General features: G+C 46.0%; 1 protein-coding gene across 1 annotated transcript in view; it reads left to right on the plus strand.

The window, feature by feature from the left end:
* The window catches only part of LOC311143761 (FHF complex subunit HOOK-interacting protein 1B-like), an 89,368-nt gene that overhangs the window by 48,484 nt on the left and 19,420 nt on the right, over positions 1 to 21,464 (plus strand). The window contains exons 4-8 of the mRNA XM_084179639.1: positions 6,514 to 6,936; positions 9,026 to 9,256; positions 13,832 to 14,077; positions 17,967 to 18,134; positions 20,850 to 20,929. Coding sequence (XP_084035765.1) covers positions 6,514 to 6,936; positions 9,026 to 9,256; positions 13,832 to 14,077; positions 17,967 to 18,134; positions 20,850 to 20,929 — 1,148 coding nt within the window. The remainder of the gene's footprint in view (positions 1 to 6,513; positions 6,937 to 9,025; positions 9,257 to 13,831; positions 14,078 to 17,966; positions 18,135 to 20,849; positions 20,930 to 21,464) is intronic.

The following is a 21,464-nucleotide window of genomic DNA, read 5'->3' on the forward strand; positions in this document are numbered from 1 at the left end:
ACAACACACCACAACACACCACAACATGACACAACACACCACAACATGACACAACACACCACAACATGACACAACACACCACAACATGACACAACACACCACAACACACCACAACATGACACAACACACCACAACATGACACAACACACCACAACATGACACAACACACCACAACATGACACAACACACCACAACACACCACAACATGACACAACACACCACAACATGACACACCACAACATGACACACCACAACACAACATGACACACCACAACATGCCACACCACAACACAACATGACACAACACACCACAACATGACACAACACACCACAACACACCACAACATGACACAACACACCACAACACACCACAACATGACACAACACACCACAACATGACACAACACACCACAACACACCACAACATGACACACCACAACATGACACACCACAACACAACATGACACACCACAACATGACACACCACACCACAACATGACACAACACACCACAACATGACACAACACACCACAACATGACACAACACACCACAACACACCACAACATGACACAACACACCACAACACACCACAACATGACACAACACACCACAACACACCACAACATGACACAACACACCACAACATGACACAACATGACACAACACACCACAACACACCACAACACACCACAACACACCACAACATGACACAACACACCACAACACAACACAACATGACACAACACACCACAACACACCACAACACGACACAACACACCACAACATGACACAACACGACACAACACACCACAACACACCACAACATGACACAACACACCACAACATGACACAACACACCACAACATGACACAACACACCACAACACGACATGACACAACACACCACAACACACCACAACATGACACAACACACCACACCACAACATGACACAAAACACCACAATATGACACAACACACCACAATATGACACAACACACCACAATATGACACAACACACCACAACATGACACAACACACCACAACATGACACAACACACCACAATATGACACAACACACCACAATATGACACAACACACCACAACATGACACAACACACCACAACATGACACACCACAACACACCACAACACAACACACCACAACATGACACAACATGAAACAACACACCACAACACACCACAACACACCACACCACAACACACCACAACATGACACACCACACCACAACATGACACAACACACCACAACACACCACAACATGACACAACACACCAAACCACAACATGACACAACACACCACAACATGACACAACACACCACAACACACCACAATATGACACAACACACCACAACACACCACAATATGACACAACACACCACAACATGACACAACACACCACAACACACCACAACATGACACAACACACCACAACATGACACAACACACCACAACACACCACACCATGACACAACACACCACAACACACCACAACACACCACAACATGACACAACACACCACAACACACCACAATATGACACAACACACCACAACACACCACACCATGACACAACACACCACAACACACCACAACATGACACAACACACCACAATATGACACAACACACCACAACATGACACAACACACCACAACACACCACAACATGACACAACACACCACAACATGACACAACACACCACAACACACCACAACATGACACAACACACCACAACACACCACAACATGACATAACACACCACAACATGACACAACACACCACAACATGACACAACACACCACAACACACCACAACACACCACAATATGACACACCACAACACACCACAACACACCACAACACACCACAACATGACACAACACACCACAACATGACACAACACACCACAACATGACACAACACACCACACCACAACATGACACAACACACCACAATATGACACAACACACCACAATATGACACAACACACCACAATATGACACAACACACCACAACATGACACAACACACCACAACATGACACAACACACCACAATATGACACAACACACCACAATATGACACAACACACCACAACATGACACAACACACCACAACATGACACACCACAACACACCACAACACAACACGACACAACACACCACAACATGACACAACACACCACAACACACCACAACATGACACAACACACCACAACATGACACAACACACCACACCACAACATGACACAACACACCACAACACACCACAACATGACACAAGACACCACACCACAACATGACACAACACACCACAACATGACACAACACACCACAACACACCACAACATGACACACCACAACACACCACAACATGACACAACACACCACAATATGACACAACACACCACAACATGACACAACACACCACAACACACCACAACACACCACAACATGACACAACACACCACAACATGACACAACACACCACAACATGACACAACACACCACAACATGACACAACACACCACAACACACCACAACATGACACAACACACCACAACATGACACAACACACCACAACATGACACAACACACCACAACATGACACAACACACCACAACACACCACAACATGACACAACACACCACAACATGACACACCACAACATGACACACCACAACACAACATGACACACCACAACATGCCACACCACAACACAACATGACACAACACACCACAACATGACACAACACACCACAACACACCACAACATGACACAACACACCACAACACACCACAACATGACACAACACACCACAACATGACACAACACACCACAACACACCACAACATGACACACCACAACATGACACACCACAACACAACATGACACACCACAACATGACACACCACACCACAACATGACACAACACACCACAACATGACACAACACACCACAACATGACACAACACACCACAACACACCACAACATGACACAACACACCACAACACACCACAACATGACACAACACACCACAACACACCACATGACACAACACACCACAACATGACACAACATGACACAACACACCACAACACACCACAACACACCACAACACACCACAACATGACACAACACACCACAACACAACACAACATGACACAACACACCACAACACACCACAACACGACACAACACACCACAACATGACACAACACGACACAACACACCACAACACACCACAACATGACACAACACACCACAACATGACACAACACACCACAACATGACACAACACACCACAACACGACATGACACAACACACCACAACACACCACAACATGACACAACACACCACACCACAACATGACACAAAACACCACAATATGACACAACACACCACAATATGACACAACACACCACAATATGACACAACACACCACAACATGACACAACACACCACAACATGACACAACACACCACAATATGACACAACACACCACAATATGACACAACACACCACAACATGACACAACACACCACAACATGACACACCACAACACAACACGACACAACACACCACAACATGACACAACACACCACAACACACCACAACATGACACAACACACCACAACATGACACAACACACCACACCACAACATGACACAACACACCACAACACACCACAACATGACACAAGACACCACACCACAACATGACACAACACACCACAACATGACACAACACACCACAACACACCACAACATGACACACCACAACACACCACGACACAACACACCACAATATGACACAACACACCACAACATGACACAACACACCACAACACACCACAACACACCACAACATGACACAACACACCACAACATGACACAACACACCACAACATGACACAACACACCACAACACACCACAACATGACACACCACAACTTGACACAACACACCACAACATGACACAACACACCACAACATGACACAACACACCACAACACACCACAACATGACACAACACACCACAACATGACACACCACAACACAACATGACACACCACAACATGCCACACCACAACACAACATGACACAACACACCACAACATGACACAACACACCACAACACACCACAACATGACACAACACACCACAACATGACACAACACACCACAACACACCACAACATGACACAACACACCACAACATGACACAACACACCACAACACACCACAACATGACACACCACAACACAACATGACACACCACAACACAACATGACACACCACAACATGACACACCACACCACAACATGACACAACACACCACAACATGACACAACACACCACAACATGACACAACACACCACAACACACCACAACATGACACAACACACCACAACACACCACAACATGACACAACACACCACAACACACCACAACACACCACAACATGACACAACACACCACAACACACCACAACATGACACAACATGACACAACACACCACAACACACCACAACACACCACAACACACCACAACATGACACAACACACCACAACACGACACAACACACCACAACATGACACAACATGACACAACACGACACAACACACCACAACACACCACAACATGACACAACACACCACAACATGACACAACACACCACAACACGACATGACACAATACACCACAACACACCACAACATGACACAACACACCACACCATGACACAACACACCACAACATGACACAACACACCACAACACACCACAACACACCACACCACAACATGACACAACACACCACAACATGACACAACACACCACAACATGACACAACACACCACAACATGACACAACACACCACAACACACCACAACACACCACAACATGACACAACACACCACAACATGACACACCACACCACAACACACCACAACACACCACAACATGACACAACACACCACAACACACCACAACATGACACAACACACCACAACATGACACAACACACCACAACATGACACAACACACCACAACATGACACAACACACCACAACATGACACAACACACCACAACATGACACACCACAACATGACACACCACAACACACCACAACACACCACAACATGACACAACACACCACAACACACCACAACATGACACAACACACCACAACACACCACAACATGACACAACACAACACACCACAACATGACACACCACAACACAACATGACACACCACAACACAACACACCACAACACACCACACCATGACACAACACACCACAACATGACACAACACAACACACCACAACATGACACAACACACCACAACATGACACAACATGACACAACATGACACAACACAACACACCACAACATGACACAACACACCACAACATGACACAACACAACACAACACAACATGACACAACACACCACAACATGACACAACACACCACAACATGACACAACACACCACAACATGACACAACACACCACAACATGACACAACACACCACAACATGACACAACACAAGCAGACCTCTCTCAGTCTAGAAACAGGCTTCCTGCTAAGCAGCACGTTCATCTCTGGGCTGCTTGTTCACTGGTCATTCTGCAGGCTTTCTCTGGCTGTTAGGCGTCAACAACAGACATGTTAACACACACACACACACACACACACACACACACACACACTTCGGGTATCACAACAACACTGTGTTTTTTAACTATGTGAACAATGTTAAGACTGAATGGTTGATGGAACAATGCAGTTAGTATTTAGTAATGAAATCCAGTCCATCTCTCTCCCTCCACTTCTCCTCCTCTCCTCCCTCCACCTCTCTCCCTCCTCCTCCCTCCCTCCTCCTCTCTCCCTCCACCTCTCCTCCTCTCTCCTCCCTCCTCTCTCCCTCCTCCTCTCTCCCTCCACCTCTCCTCCTCTCTCCTCCCTCCTCTCTCCATCCACCTCTCTCCCTCCATCTCTCCCTCCTCCTCTCTCCCTCCTGCTCTCTCCCTCCACCTCTCCTCCTCTCTCCTCCCTCCTCTCTCCCTCCTCCTCTCTCCCTCCACCTCTCCTCCTCTCTCCTCCCTCCTCTCTCCATCCACCTCTCTCCCTCCACCTCTCCTCCTCTCTCCCTCCTCCTCTCTCCCTCCACCTCTCCTCCTCTCTCCCTCCACCTCTCCTCCTCTCTCCCTCCTCCTCTCTCCCTCCTCCTCTCTCCCTCCACCTCTCCTCCTCTCTCCATCCACCTCTCTCCATCCACCTCTCTCCCTCCACCTCTTCTCCTCTCTCCCTCCACCTCTCCTCCTCTCTCCCTCCTCCTCTCTCCATCCACCTCTCTCCCTCCACCTCTCCTCCTCTCTCCCTCCACCTCTCCTCCTCTCTCCCTCCTCCTCTCTCCCTCCACCTCTCCTCCTCTCTCCCTCCACCCCTCCTCCTCTCTCCCTCCTCCTCTCTCCCTCTGCTATAGTTGTCCTGGGTGCTGGAGCAACAGGACCCATCAGGTTCTAGTGATGACCTCACCGCGGTGCGGAACCACACCGATCAGATGCTGTGCCTCCTGGCTGAGGAGCGACCGGGGGAGGGGGGCGAGGGCCCTTCCGGGGCGGTAACGTCCGGTAACGTCCCCCCCATGGGCCCCATCCTGGACCTGGTGGTGACTGAGAACGTCCTGGAGCGTGTGGTGCAGTGGCACCTGCGTCGTGGATTGGACCCCGACAGCCAGGGGGCGCTACTCAAGCTGTTTGAGATGCTGATAGGCCATTCTCAGCAGCCCCTGCTCCAACACAAGGCGGTGCTGCAGCCTCTGCTGGGCCTGCTGGGGGCCTGTACTGATCCCCAGCTGGGCTGTCCTCCCTCTCTGGAGAACAGCCTGGTGCTGCTGCTCAACCAGGTGGGTGGAACAGTGGAAAAGAGCTTCCTCTCTAGTAAGGATATTCATCTCTCCTCACAAGCACGATTCAATGCCTGTCTAGTTAAATGGGCTCTGATACGATACAGGAATGATACTTCTAGTTTTGAAACTGTTCGATACGATTCGATGCACTAGCAATTGTTGCATGAACACATTTATTTTCCATTCTAAATTAATATCTGATACTGATGGAGATCAGAAGCTGAGCTGTGTGTGTGTGTGTGTGTGTGTGTGTGTGTGTGTGTGTGTGTGTGTGTGTGTAAGCTGACCATAAGCCAGACAGCATCTACCACTATCAGATTGGAGGGGGAGGGGCAATTTATGTTTTTGTTCCCCCACTTTTTATCTGAAATCCTCATCACCCACAGATTAACTTGTCATTTAGCGGATAAAAATGTTTTGAGCTAGTAATATGTAAATATTTATCTTTAGAAATTAACTATGACATACACTGAGTGTACAAAACATTAAGAACACCTTCCTAATATTGAGTTGCACCCCTTTTCCCTGCAAACAGCCTCAGTTCGTCCGGACCAACGACTCTACAAGGTGTCGAAAGCGTTCCACAGGGATGCTGGCTCCATGATGACTCCAATGCTTCACACTGTTGTGTCAAGTTGGCTGGATGTCCTTTAGGTGGTGGACCGTTCTTGATACACACGGGAAACTGTTGAGCGTGAAAAACCCAGCAGCGTTGCAGTTCTTGACACAAACCAGTGTGCCTGGCACCTACTACCATACCTCGTTCAAAGGCACTTAAATATTTTGTCTTTCCCATTCACCCTCTGAATGTCACACATATACAATCCATGTCTCAAATATCTCAAGGCTTAAAAATCCTTCTTTCATCTACACTGATTTGAAGTGGATTTAACAAGTGACATCCAGCTTTCACTGGATTCAACTGGTCAGTCTATGTCATGGAAAGAACAGGTGTTCATAATGTTTTGTACATAGCCAATTAATATAACGCAGCTTTGGATTTCACCCGTCTCAAAGCGAATGGTTTTGACCATTTTGAACTTTACGGAGGAGAGCTGCTCTCTTTTCCCATTCTGACCAGTGCGGCTCGCTGTCCTTGTTATGAAATTAAACCTTTACCATGTTGATGTAAAAATGACCAAATGCACTGACTGTTTAAAGCAGAACTACCAAAAATATTTAGTACGGTGAACCTGGTAATGGAAAAGCCCCATTCAGCAGTTAGATGTGAGTCCACTCCGGTAGCCCGTCACAGCTCTGCCGGTAAAACACCCATTTTCTACAGCGCATTTCGTAACAATGACCCAGCAAATTACATTGGTTGTCACTCAACGAATAAAGCCTATGATTTGACATTGCGAAAGCCACTCTGGTTGGCGCCAGCAGCTGTGTCTCCCACACTGTGCGCACAGTTCTCTGACTTGTAGATTCATGTAATACGCAGGTACATGGACTCATCAATTCAGTCACAACAGATTAGAGGTATTTTCGGAAATAAGGCCCCCCCCCCCAAAAAAAAAATATATGATTAAATAACGTTCATTGTACCGGCGATTCGTGTAACGTTTCAATCCGTTTTCTTACCGATGCATGCTTCATTTGGATCTGTTTGGGCTCCTGTGCCACCATTGCACTCGCATCTTAAACATTTGAACCAGGGATCGATGCATTTTGGTGAATCGTTACATCAAATCCTCTCTATGTTCCTGCCTTTTCTAGAGAGTTTTTTCCACTGAGCTTCTGCTTCTGCATTGCTTGCTCTTTGGGGTTTCAGGCTGGGTATCTGTAAAGCACTTTGACAACTGCTGATTGAAAAAAAGGGGGCTTCATAAAATACTTTTGATTGATTTGAAAGGAGCGTGGATCATGGATGGCATGGATGGCATCAGGCTATCTTCTGACGTTACTGATTTGATCTCATCTGAAAAAGTAACATGGACTAACGTTTTCTGCTGTTTTAACCTTTTCTAATCCATATAATGTCTAAAGGTTTCTCCTGGCTTGTAAAGGGGCTTAGGTGGTGGGCATTGTGTTGTTTTTATGTGTTTTCATGAACTGAACAAGATATTCTGGTCCCCATCACCAGATCTGTGTGTCGATGGCGCGTGCTCCTGCGGTGTTGGAGCTGTTGTTCAGGACGGCGCCGGCCCAACAGGGTCCAACCAACCTGCTCATCTTCTCCCTGCTGATCCCCTTCCTCCACCGTGATGGGGCCATCGGACAGCAGGCCCGCGACGCCCTGCTCCTCGTCATGGCAACCTCCGCCAGCAACCAGGGCGTGGCATGCTACATCGCAGAGAACTCCTACTTCTGCCCGGTGAGTGATCAATCAATTGATCAAATGTATTTTATAAAGCCCTTTTTACATCAGCAGTTGTCACAAAGTGCTATACAGCCATATCTCAGACTGGCCAATAAAAATAAAAGATTTAGTTGGGCAGTCTGAGATATGGCTTTTTCTTTGCAACTCTGCCTAGAAGGTCAGCATCCCGGAGTCGCCTCTTCACTGTTGACGTTGAGACTGGTGTTTTGCGGGTACTATTTAATGAAGCTGCCAGTTGAGGACCTGTGAGGCGTCTGTTTCTCAAACTAGACACTCAAATGTATTTGTCCTCTTGCTCAGTTGTGCACCGGGGCCTCCCACTCCTCTTTCTATTCTGGTTAGAGCCAGTTTGCGCTGTTCTGTGAAGGGAGTAGTACACAGCTTTGTACGAGATCTTCAGTTTCTTGGCAATTTCTCACATGGAATAGCCTTCATTTGTCAGAACAAGAATAGACTGACGAGTTTCAGAACAAAGTTATTTGTTTCTGGCCATTTTGAGCCTGTAATCAAACCCACAATTGCTGATGCTCCAGATACTCAACTAGTCTCAAGAAGGCCAGGCCTGTGTACGCCTATGTAAATATTGCATAAAAAATCTGCAGTTTCCAGCTACAATAGCCATTTACAACATTAACAAGGTCTACACTGTATTTCTGATCAATTTGATGTTAATTTAATGGACAAAAAAATTGCTTTTCTTTCGAAAACAAGGACATTTCTAAGTGACCCCAAACTTTTGAACGGTAGTGTATGTTACCTCTTTCACTGACCGTTCATTCTGTACTTTCACTGGTGGTGTGAAGAAAATCTTAGAAAATCAAGTTGGCTACAGGAGACCTTTACAAGTCTTTGTGGATTATCTGGATTCTGTGCCATCATTTGAAAGGATTATGAGGAAAACCCAGAGCTTGAATAAACAGCATGACAAAGCGCTACATGTTTTTCTAAACCCATGATTAATTCAATATTTCCTTCACTAACTTTGTCTGTGGGCTGATTGTATCTCACTGAGGATCTGGAACCACTGTTTCCTTCCTTCCTTCCTTCCGACTGACAGGCACATGCTGATGATGATGACTGTGTGTGTGAGATAAGAGGACAGAGAAGTCTGTGGTGCAGCTTCCTCTTCCTTCAGCCAGCCCTCTAACTGATAGATAGCACGTCTTATCAACACTTCTCTTGCTAAACCGTCAGATAGTTTCATATTGGTCCTGTCACTCTAATGTGTACCTTTTTGAGCCTGAGTCAGTTACTGGACCAGTTGGAGCTTCCCCTTTGGCTGACAGTTTTGCTTGACCCCCTGCTGCAGACCGTACAGTTTGACTGCTACTGTTCTGTAGCACTAGTATTCATGCATATGTTGAGGGTTATTTACATTACATTCACGTCATTTAGCAGACGCTCTTATCCAGAGAGACTTACATACATTTGCATACTTTTTTTCCATACTAGTCCCCCGTGGGAATCGAACCCACAACCCTGGCGTTGCAAGCGCCATGCTCTACCAACTGAGCTACACAGGACTATGTAAGGGTTAGGGTTAGGCCATATGTTGCCCATAGGTTGAGGGTTAGGCCATAGGTTGAGGGTTAGGCCATAGGTTGAGGGTTAGGCCATAGGTTGAGGGTTAGGCCATAGGTTGAGGGTTAGGCCATAGGTTGAGGGTTAGGCCATAGGTTGAGGGTTAGGCCATAGGTTGAGGGTTAGGCCATATGTTGAGGGTTAGGCCATAGGTTGAGGGTTAGGCCATATGTTGAGGGTTAGGCCATAGGTTGAGGGTTAGGCCATAGGTTGAGGGTTAGGCCATAGGTTGAGGGTTAGGCCATAGGTTGAGGGTTAGGCCATAGGTTGAGGGTTAGGCCATAGGTTGAGGGTTAGGCCATAGTTTGAGGGTTAGGCCATAGGTTGAGGGTTAGGCCATAGGTTGAGGGTTAGGCCATAGGTTGAGGGTTAGGCCATAGGTTGAGGGTTAGGCCATATGTTGAGGGTTAGGCCATAGGTTGAGGGTTAGGCCATAGGTTGAGGGTTAGGCCATAGGTTGAGGGTTAGGCCATAGGTTGAGGGTTAGGCCATAGGTTGAGGGTTAGGCCATAGGTTGAGGGTTAGGCCATAGGTTGAGGGTTAGGCCATAGTTTGAGGGTTAGGCCATAGGTTGAGGGTTAGGCCATAGGTTGAGGGTTAGGCCATAGGTTGAGGGTTAGGCCATAGGTTGAGGGTTAGGCCATAGGTTGAGGGTTAGGCCATAGGTTGAGGGTTAGGCCATATGTTGAGGGTTAGGCCATAGGTTGAGGGTTAGGCCATAGGTTGAGGGTTAGGCCATAGGTTGAGGGTTAGGCCATAGGTTGAGGGTTAGGCCATAGGTTGAGGGTTAGGCCATAGGTTGAGGGTTAGGCCATAGGTTGAGGGTTAGGCCATATGTTGAGGGTTAGGCCATAGGTTGAGGGTTAGGCCATATGTTGAGGGTTAGGCCATATGATATAAGCAGATGTAGGCTGTCATATAATGTACCATAACATTTGTATCAGAAGCAGCAGCACATGATGCTCCATTTGATGTGACACATAGCATGACCTGGCTGGTATGTGGTGGTAGCCTGGGTAGGATCAGTCTGTTAAGATAACATTCCACTCCGTTTCATGCTAAACATTGTGTGTGTGTGTGTGTGTGTGTGTGTGTGTGTGTGTGTTTTCTCCCTCTATTCTACAGTCAGAGTAGCCTACTGCATGTGAAAGCAGTTTACACAGCCATGTTTTTTGTGACATGCTGCCTGCCTCAGAACACGTGGAACCGCTAATATCTGTTTGGATCAGATTAAAGACTATATTAGATTTAGATTACTGAGGTGTATTCACTGTCTGTTTTACTGATGTTTACGTCTGCTCTGCTTGCCGTGTGTGTGTGGGTGTGTGTGGGTTTCAGCCTAACTATGTTACTGCTCTGTCTGTCTGTCTGTTACTGCTCTGTCTGTCTGTCTGTTACTGCTCTGTCTGTCTGTCTGTCTGTCTGTCTGTTACTGCTCTGTCTGTCTCTGTGCTGTATGTGGTTAGCACTCCTCCTCTCCTGTACCTCTCTCCTCCTCCTCCTCCTCTCCTGTACCTCTCTCCTCCTCCTCTCCTCCTCCTCCTCCTTCTCCTCTCCTGTACCTCTCTCCTCCTCCTCTCCTCCTCCTCCTCCTCCTCTTCCTCTCCTCCCTGTATCTCCTCCTCCTCCTCTCCTGTACCTCTCCTCCTCCTCCTCCTCCTCCTCCTCCTCTCCTGTACCTCTCCTCCTCCTCCTCCTCCTCCTCTCCTCCTCTCCTCCTCCTCTTCCTCTCCTCCCTGTATCTCCTCCTCCTCCTCTCCTGTACCTCTCCTCCTCCTCCTCCTCCTCCTCCTCTCCTGTACCTCTCCTCCTCCTCCTCCTCTCCTCCCTGTACCTATCCTCCTCCTCCTCCTCCTCCTCCTCCTCCTCCTCCTCCTCCTCTCCTCCTCCTCTGGGCTGGCTGGATGCTGTGACCCGACCCTATTGGCTGCCCTCCCCAACTCTGTGCCAATGGACTCACGGATGAGCTCTCATAAGAGGAAGAAGTGTGTGTGTGTTAATGCCAATGGTGTGAGTAGGCCCCTGAGCTGAGACATTGGGCAGACTGAGCATCTACCACCCCAATGTCCCCCCCCCCCCCCACACACACATTTGATCTGAACTCACCATCACCCACTGATTAACTGGTCATTTGATCTGAAATCACCATCACCCACTGATTAACTGGTCATTTGATCTGAAATCACCATCACCCACTGATTAACTGGTCATTTTTTAAGAATGAAAATGTTTTGAGCTAGTACTATGTCAATAGTACTCCTCCCGAGTGGTGCAGTGAGGCACTGCATTGCAGTGCTAGCTGTGCCACTAGAGATCCTGGTTCGAATCCAGGCTCTGTCGTAGCCGGCCGCGACCGGGAGACCCATGGAGCGGCGCACAATTGGCCCAGCGTCGTCCAGGGTAGGGGAGGGAATGGCCGGCAGGGATGTAGCTCAGTTGGTAGAGCATGGCATTTGTAATGCCAGGGTTGTGGGTTTGATTCCAGTATAAAAAATAAATAAATAAAATGTATGCACTCACTAACTGTAAGTCGCTCTGGATAAGAGCGTCTGCTAAATGACTAAAATGTAAATGTAAATGTGAATAGAAATTAGCTGGATCTGTCTGAGCTGACTTCTCTGAGCTGACTTCTCTGAGCTGTGTGAGTGTGTGAGATCATGATTCATGACCCCGGTCAGAAAAGGGCTTGTCCAGTTGATTCCCATGGTAATGTCAGGCTGTAGATGGGGCTTTATCTCAGAGGCTAGCTCGCACTACACAGGGTTCTCCCCAAAAAAATTAAGAGGGGCGCTGCGCCACCTTGTGGACTGGCTTCACCACTATGTAAAAAAATACATCAGAATTACTTTATCATTTAAGGCCATTTTTTTGGAAAATATCAGTTACAGGTGGAGTTACAGTTAAATAGTGTCTACCCTTTTCCTCTTTAATTCAGTCCTAAACACCCACTAACAACCTCCTCCCCTCTTCCTCTCCTCCCACCTCCAGGTGCTGGCCACAGGACTCAGTGCTCTCTACTCCTCTCTGCCTAGGAAGATAGAGGTACGGGGGGATGACTGGCACGCTCTGCGGAGGGAGGACTGGATGGGCGTGTCCTCCCTGATGCTCTTTATGAACTCTCTGGAGTTCTGCAACGCTGTCATCCAGGTGGCACACCCCCTGGTCCGCAGGCAGCTGGTGGATTACGTTCACAACGGCTTCCTGGTTCCCGTCATGGGACCCGCCCTACACAAGGTAGGGGGACGTTGTCATCTAGCCTGAGCATCTCGCTGATTGGTTGATTATTAAAAGTAGCAGCTAGACTGCTCCTCAGTATTATAAATGTTTAAAACATGTATTATTATACTCTTTTTGCCATTCTGCCAACAACCTTTCATCAGAATTATATCTTAATATCTTAGTATGTATGGAAAATATACAGTACCAGTCCAAAGTTTGGACACACCTACTCATTCAAAGGTTTTTCTTTATTTTTACTATTTTCTACATTCTAGAATAATATTGAAGACATCAAAACTATGAAATAACACATATGGAATCATGTAGTAACCTAAAAAGTGTTAAACAAATCAAAATATATTTTATATTTGAGATTCTTCAAAGTAGCAACCCTTCGCCTTGATGACAGCTTTACACACTCTTGGCATTCTCTCAACCAGCTTCATGAGGTAGTCACCTGGAATGCATTTCAATTAACAGGTGTGCCTTGTTAAAAGTTAATTTGTGTGTTAACTTAATGTGTTTGAGCCAATCAGTTGTGTTGTGACACGGTAGGGGAGGTATACAGAAGATAGCCCTATTTGGTAAAAGACCAAGTCCATATTATGGCAAGAACAGCTAAAATAAGCAAAGAGAAACGACAGTCCATCATTACTTTAAGAGATGAAGGTCAGCCAATCCGGAAAATGTCAAGAACTTTGAACGTTTCTTAAAGTGCAGTCGCAAAAACCATCAAGCGCTATGATGAAACTGGCTCTCATGAGGACCACCACAGGAATGGAAGACCCAGAGTTACCTCTGCTGCAGAGGATAAGTTCAATAGAGTTACCAGCCTCAGAAATTGCAGCCCAAATAAATGCTTCACAGAGTTCAAGTAACAGACACATCTCAACATCAACTGTTCATAGGGGACTGTGTGAATCAGGCCTTCATGGTCAAATTGCTGCAAAGAAACCACTACTAAAGGACACCAATAACAAGAAGAGACTTGCTTGGGCTAAGAAACATGAGCAATGGACATTAGACCAGTGGAAATATGTCCTTTGGTCTGATGAGTCCAAATTTGAGATCCGCCATGTCTTTGTGAGACGCAGAGTAGGTGAATGGAAGATCTCTGCATGTTTGGTTCCCACCGTGAAGCATGGAGGAGGAGGTGCGATGGTGTGGGGGGGGGGCTTTGCTGGTGACACTGTTAGTGATTTATTTAGAATTCAAAGCACACTTAACCAGCATGGCTACCACAACATTCTGCAGCGATACGCCATCCCATCTGGTTTGCGCTTAGTGGGACTATCATTTGTTTTTCAACAGGACAATGACCCAACACACCTTCAGGCTGTGTAAGGGCTAATTTACCAAGAAGGAGAGTGATGGAGTGCTGCATTAGATGACCTGGCCTCCACAATCCCCTGACCTCAACCCAATTGAGATGGTTTGGGATGAGTTGGACGGCAGAGTGAAGGAAAAGAAGCCAACAAGTGCTCAGCATATGTGGGAACTCCTTCAAGACTGTTGGAAAAGCATTCCAGGTGAAGCTGGTTGAGAGAATGCCAAGAGTGTGCAAAGCTGTCATCAAGGCAAAGGGTGGCTACTTTGAAGAATCTAAAATCTAAAATACATTTTGATTTGTTGAACACTTTTTTTGGTTACTACATGATTCCATATCTGTTATTTCATAGTTTTGATGTCTTCACTATTATTCTACAATGTAGAAAATAGTAAAAATTAGTAGGTGTGAGTAGGTGTGTCCAAACCTTTGACTGGAAGTGTGTATATACAGTGGGGTAAAAAAGTATTTAGTCAGCCACCAATTGTGCAAGTTCTCCCACTTAAAAAGATGAGAGAGGCCTGTAATTTTCATCATAGGTACACGTTAACTATGACAGACAAATTGAGGAAAAAAAATCCAGAAAATCACATTGTAGGATTTTTAAGGAATTTATTTGCAAATTATGGTGGAAAATAAGTATTTGGTCACCTACAAACAAGCAAGATTTCTGGCTCTCACAGACCTGTAACTTCTTCTTTAAGAGGCACCTCTGTCCTCCATTCATTACCTGTATTAATGGCACCTGTTTGAACTTGTTATCAGTATAAAAGACCTGTCCATAACCTCAAACAGTCACACTCCAAACTCCACTATGGCCAAGACCATAGTCAAAGTAGCTGTCAAAGTACACCAGAAACAAAATGGTAGACCTGCACCAGGCTGGGAAGACTGAATCTGCAATAGGTAAGCAGCTTGGTTTGAAGAAATCAACTGTGGGAGCAATTATTAGGAAATGGAAGACATACAAGACCACTGATAATCTCCCTCGATCTGGGGCTCCACGCAAGATCTCACCCTGTGGGGTCAAAATGATCACAAGAACGGTGAGCAAAAATCCCAGAACCACACGGGGGGACCTAGTGAATGACCTGCAGAGAGCTGGAACCAAAGTAACAAAGCCTACCATCAGTAACACACTACGCCGCCAGGGACTCAAATCCTGCAGTGCCAGAAGTGTCCCCCTGCTTAAGCCAGTACATGTCCAGGCCCGTCTGAAGTTTGCTAGAGTGCATTTGGATGATCCAGAAGAGGATTGGGAGAATGTCATATGGTCAGATGAAACCAAAATAGAACTTTTTGGTAAAAACTCAACTCGTCGTGTTTGGAGGACAAAGAATGCTGAGTTGCATCCAAAGAACACCATACCTACTGTGAAGCATGGGGGTGGAAACATCATGCTTTGGGGCTGTTTTTCTGCAAAGGGGCCAGGACGACTGATCCGTGTAAAGGAAAGAATGAATGGGGCCATGTATCGTGAGATTTCGAGTGAAAACCTCCTTCCATCAGCAAGGGCATTGAAGATGAAACGTGGCTGGGTCTTTCAGCATGACAATGATCCCAAACACACCGCCCGGGCAACGAAGGAGTGGCTTCGTAAGAAGCATTTCAAGGTCCTGGAGTAGCCATTCTCCAGATCTCAACCCCATAGAAAATCTTTGGAGGGAGTTGAAAGTCTGTGTTGCCCAGCGACAGCCCCAAAACATCACTGCTCTAGAGGAGATCTGCATGGAGGAATGGGCCAAAATACCAGCAACAGTGTATGAAAACCTTGTGAAGACTTACAGAAAACGTTTGACCTGTGTCATTGCCAACAAAGGGTATATAACAAGGTATTGAGAAACTTTTGTTATTGACCAAATACTTATTTTCCACCATAATTTGCAAATAAATTCATTAAAAATCCTACAATGTGATTTTCTGGATTTTTTTTCCTCAATTTGTCTGTCATAGTTGATGTGTACCTATGATGGAAATTACAGGCCTCTCTCATCTTTTTAAGTGGGAGAACTTGCACAATTGGTGGCTGACTAAATACTTTTTTCCCCCACTGTGTATATATATATATATAAAAAGTATGAAAATGTATGCACTCACTACAGTAAGTCGCTCTGGATAAGAGCATCTGCTAAATGACCAAAATGTAAATGTTCATGCATTGTTCATCCTCTCTCTCTCTCTCCCTCTCTCTCTCCCTCTCTCTCTCTCCCTCTCTCTCTCCCTCTCTCTCTCTCTCTCTCTCTCTCCCTCTCTCTCCCTCTCTCTCTCTCTCTCTCTCTCCCTCTCTCTTCCTCTCTCTCTCTCTCTCTCTCTCTCTCTCTCTCCCTCTCTCTCTCTCTCTCTCCCTCTCTCTCTCCCTCTCTCTCTCTCTCTCTCTCTCTCTCTCTCTCTCTCTCTCTCTCTCTCTCTCTCTCTCTCTCTCCCCCCCTCTATTTCTCTCCCTCCACCTCTCTCCCCCACTCTCTCTCTCTCCCCCTCTCTCTCTCTCGCTCTCCCACTCTCTCCCCCCTCTCTCTCTCCCCCCCCCACTCTCTCGCCCCCTTCTCCCCATCTCCCTCTCTCTCTCCCACCCTCCAGTCGTCTGTAGATGAGATGATAGCCAGCACAGCCTACCTGGATCTGTTCCTGCGCAGCGTCACGGAAACGGCTCTCCTCAAAACCTTCCTGCGCTTCATCCTCATGCATCGCCATGACAACGACACCATCCTGGACACCTTGCTGACTCGCATCAGCAGCAACTCAAGAGTCAGTAGTAACAGAACATTGTGTGGTGGAACGAGATGACACGGTTAATAGTTGGGATGTAACGACTCACCGACACGCATCGGTCCTCGGTTCAAATGTTTCAGATACCAGTGGATCAGGTCCGCGGGAGCCCAAACCGATTTAATGCGTTGGTCAGAAAACCGATACAAATGTTACGAATCGCCGGTTCACTAATATTTCTTATCTGTTGTGACTGAATTGATGCGTCCTCTCCTTCAGTTCAGTAACCTATCAAACTTGAATGCGTGTGACAGCGTTTGACTGTCAGATAAGTATGCACAGTGCGGGGGAGACACAGCTGATCGCGTCAACAAGATTTAGGCCTACCCCTGTTCTTCTGATAGGCTATGCTTACATCTGGCACCTTCAGCATTCAAATGCTTGTAAAATGGCTTTCGCAATGTCAAATCCTAAGGTTTATTAGTTGAGTGACAACCAGTGTAATTTGCTGGGTCATTGTTACCAAATGCGCTGTAGAAAATGGTGTTTTACCGGAGTTGTGAAGCCTGCCGGAGTGGACGCAACTCACATCCAACTGCTGATTGGGGTTTTTAATGATTCCCATTTTATTTAGATTGTCCAGGTTCACCATCAGAAATAGTTTTGGTTTAAACAGTCTGTGTACCAGGTAGTTTTTACATGAACAGGGTAGGACCCTAATCTCATAAAGGACAGCAATAATTTCGCATTCCAAATTCCAAACGGTCTAGACCAGTTAATCAGTGGGTGATGGTGATTTCAGATCAAATGACCAGTTAATCAGTGGGTGATGGTGATTTCAGATCAAATGACCAGTTAATCAGTGGGTGATGGTGATTTCAGATCAAATGACCAGTTAATCAGTGGGTGATGGTGATTTCAGATCAAATGACCAGTTAATCAGTGGGTGATGGTGATTTCAGATCAAATGACCAGTTAATCAGTGGGTGATGGTGATTTCAGATCAAATGACCAGTTAATCAGTGGGTGATGGTGATTTCAGATCAAATGACCAGTTAATCAGTGGGTGATGGTGATTTCAGATCAAATGACCAGTTAATCAGTCGGTGATGGTGATTTCAGATCAAATGTGGGGGGGGGGAAACATTAATTCCCCCCCCCCCGAATCGTTCATGAAAGGAGAGATGCACATCCTTAATTAATAACATTTACATTTTACATTTAAGTCATTTAACAGAGTCTCTTGTCCAGACTTACGGTTAGTGAATATATCTTAAGGTAGCTAGTTGAGACAACCACATATCACAGTCATAGTAAGTTAAATGAATTAAACAAGTAATTCATCTAGGAAATGGTCTCTAACCCAAACACAAATATGCATTGCAAAGGTATTCTGCTTCCATCATGTGTTTCTACCTGTCTCTACCTGTGGCTAATGTTCTGGTGCTTCTCTACCTGTGGCTAATGTTCTGGTGTCTCTACCTGTGGCTAATGTTCTGGTGTCTCTACCTGTGGCTAATGTTCTGGTGTCTCTACCTGTGGCTAATGTTCTGGTGTCTCTACCTGTGGCTAATGTTCTGGTGTCTCTACCTGTGGCTAATGTTCTGGTGTCTCTACCTGTGGCTAATGTTCTGGTGTCTCTACCTGTGGCTAATGTTCTGGTGTCTCTACCTGTGGCTAATGTTCTGGTGTCTCTACCTGTGGCTAATGTTCTGGTGTCTCTACCTGTGGCTAATGTTCTGAGTGTCTCTACCTGTGGCTAATGTTCTGGTGTCTCTCTACCTGTGGCTAATGTTCTGGTGTCTCTACCTGTGGCTAATGTTCTGGTGTCTCTACCTGTGGCTAATGTTCTGGTGTCTCTACCTGTGGCTAATGTTCTGGTGTCTCTACCTGTGGCTAATGTTCTGGTGCTTCTCTACCTGTGGCTAATGTTCTGGTGTCTCTACCTGTGGCTAATGTTCTGGTGCTTCTCTACCTGTGGCTAATGTTCTGGTGTCTCTACCTGTGGCTAATGTTCTGGTGTCTCTACCTGTGGCTAATGTTCTGGTGTCTCTACCTGTGGCTAATGTTCTGGTGCTTCTCTACCTGTGGCTAATGTTCTGGTGCTTCTCTACCTGTGGCTAATGTTCTGGTGCTTCTCTACCTGTGGCTAATGTTCTGGTGTCTCTACCTGTGGCTAATGTTCTGGTGTCTCTACCTGTGGCTAATGTTCTGGTGTCTCTACCTGTGGCTAATGTTCTGGTGTCTCTACCTGTGGCTAATGTTCTGGTGCTTCTCTACCTGTGGCTAATGTTCTGGTGCTTCTCTACCTGTGGCTAATGTTCTGGTGTCTCTACCTGTGGCTAATGTTCTGGTGTCTCTACCTGTGGCTAATGTTCTGGTGTCTCTACCTGTGGCTAATGTTCTGGTGCTTCTCTACCTGTGGCTAATGTTCTGGTGTCTCTACCTGTGGCTAATGTTCTGGTGCTTCTCTACCTGTGGCTAATGTTCTGGTGTCTCTACCTGTGGCTAATGTTCTGGTGTCTCTACCTGTGGCTAATGTTCTGGTGTCTCTACCTGTGGCTAATGTTCTGGTGCTTCTCTACCTGTGGCTAATGTTCTGGTGTCTCTACCTGTGGCTAATGTTCTGGTGTCTCTACCTGTGGCTAATGTTCTGGTGTCTCTACCTGTGGCTAATGTTCTGGTGTCTCTACCTGTGGCTAATGTTCTGGTGTCTCTACCTGTGGCTAATGTTCTGGTGCTTCTCTCCTGCAGCTGTGTATGGTGTCTTTGAGCCTATTCAGGACTCTGCTCTCTCTCAACTGTGAAGACCTCATGTTGCAGTTGGTTCTCAGGTAGAAACTGTGTGTGTGTGTGTGTGTGTGTGTGTGTGTGTGTCACTCACTGTTTATTATAAAGCTGGTTGACCATATATGAAATACATGTGTAGTCTATATGAAATACATGCGTAGTCTATATGAAATGCATGTGTAGTCTATATGAAATACATGTGTAGTCTATATGAAATACATGCATAGTCTATATGAAATGCATGTGTAGTCTATATGAAATACATGTGTAGTCTATATGAAATACATGCGTAGTCTATATGAAATGCATGTGTAGTCTATATGAAATACATGTGTAGTCTATATGAAATACATGCATAGTCTATATGAAATGCATGTGTAGTCTATATGAAATACATGTGTAGTCTATATGAAATACATGCATAGTCTATATGAAATGCATGTGTAGTCTATATGAAATGCATGCGTAGTCTATATGAAATACATGTGTAGTCTATATGAAATACATGTGCAGTCTATATGAAATACATGCGTAGTCTATATGAAATGCATGTATAGTCTATATGAAATACATGTGTAG

Source organism: Coregonus lavaretus (genome assembly GCF_964263955.1).
Source record: "Coregonus lavaretus genome assembly, chromosome: 16".
NCBI classification, from domain to species: domain Eukaryota; kingdom Metazoa; phylum Chordata; class Actinopteri; order Salmoniformes; family Salmonidae; genus Coregonus; species Coregonus lavaretus.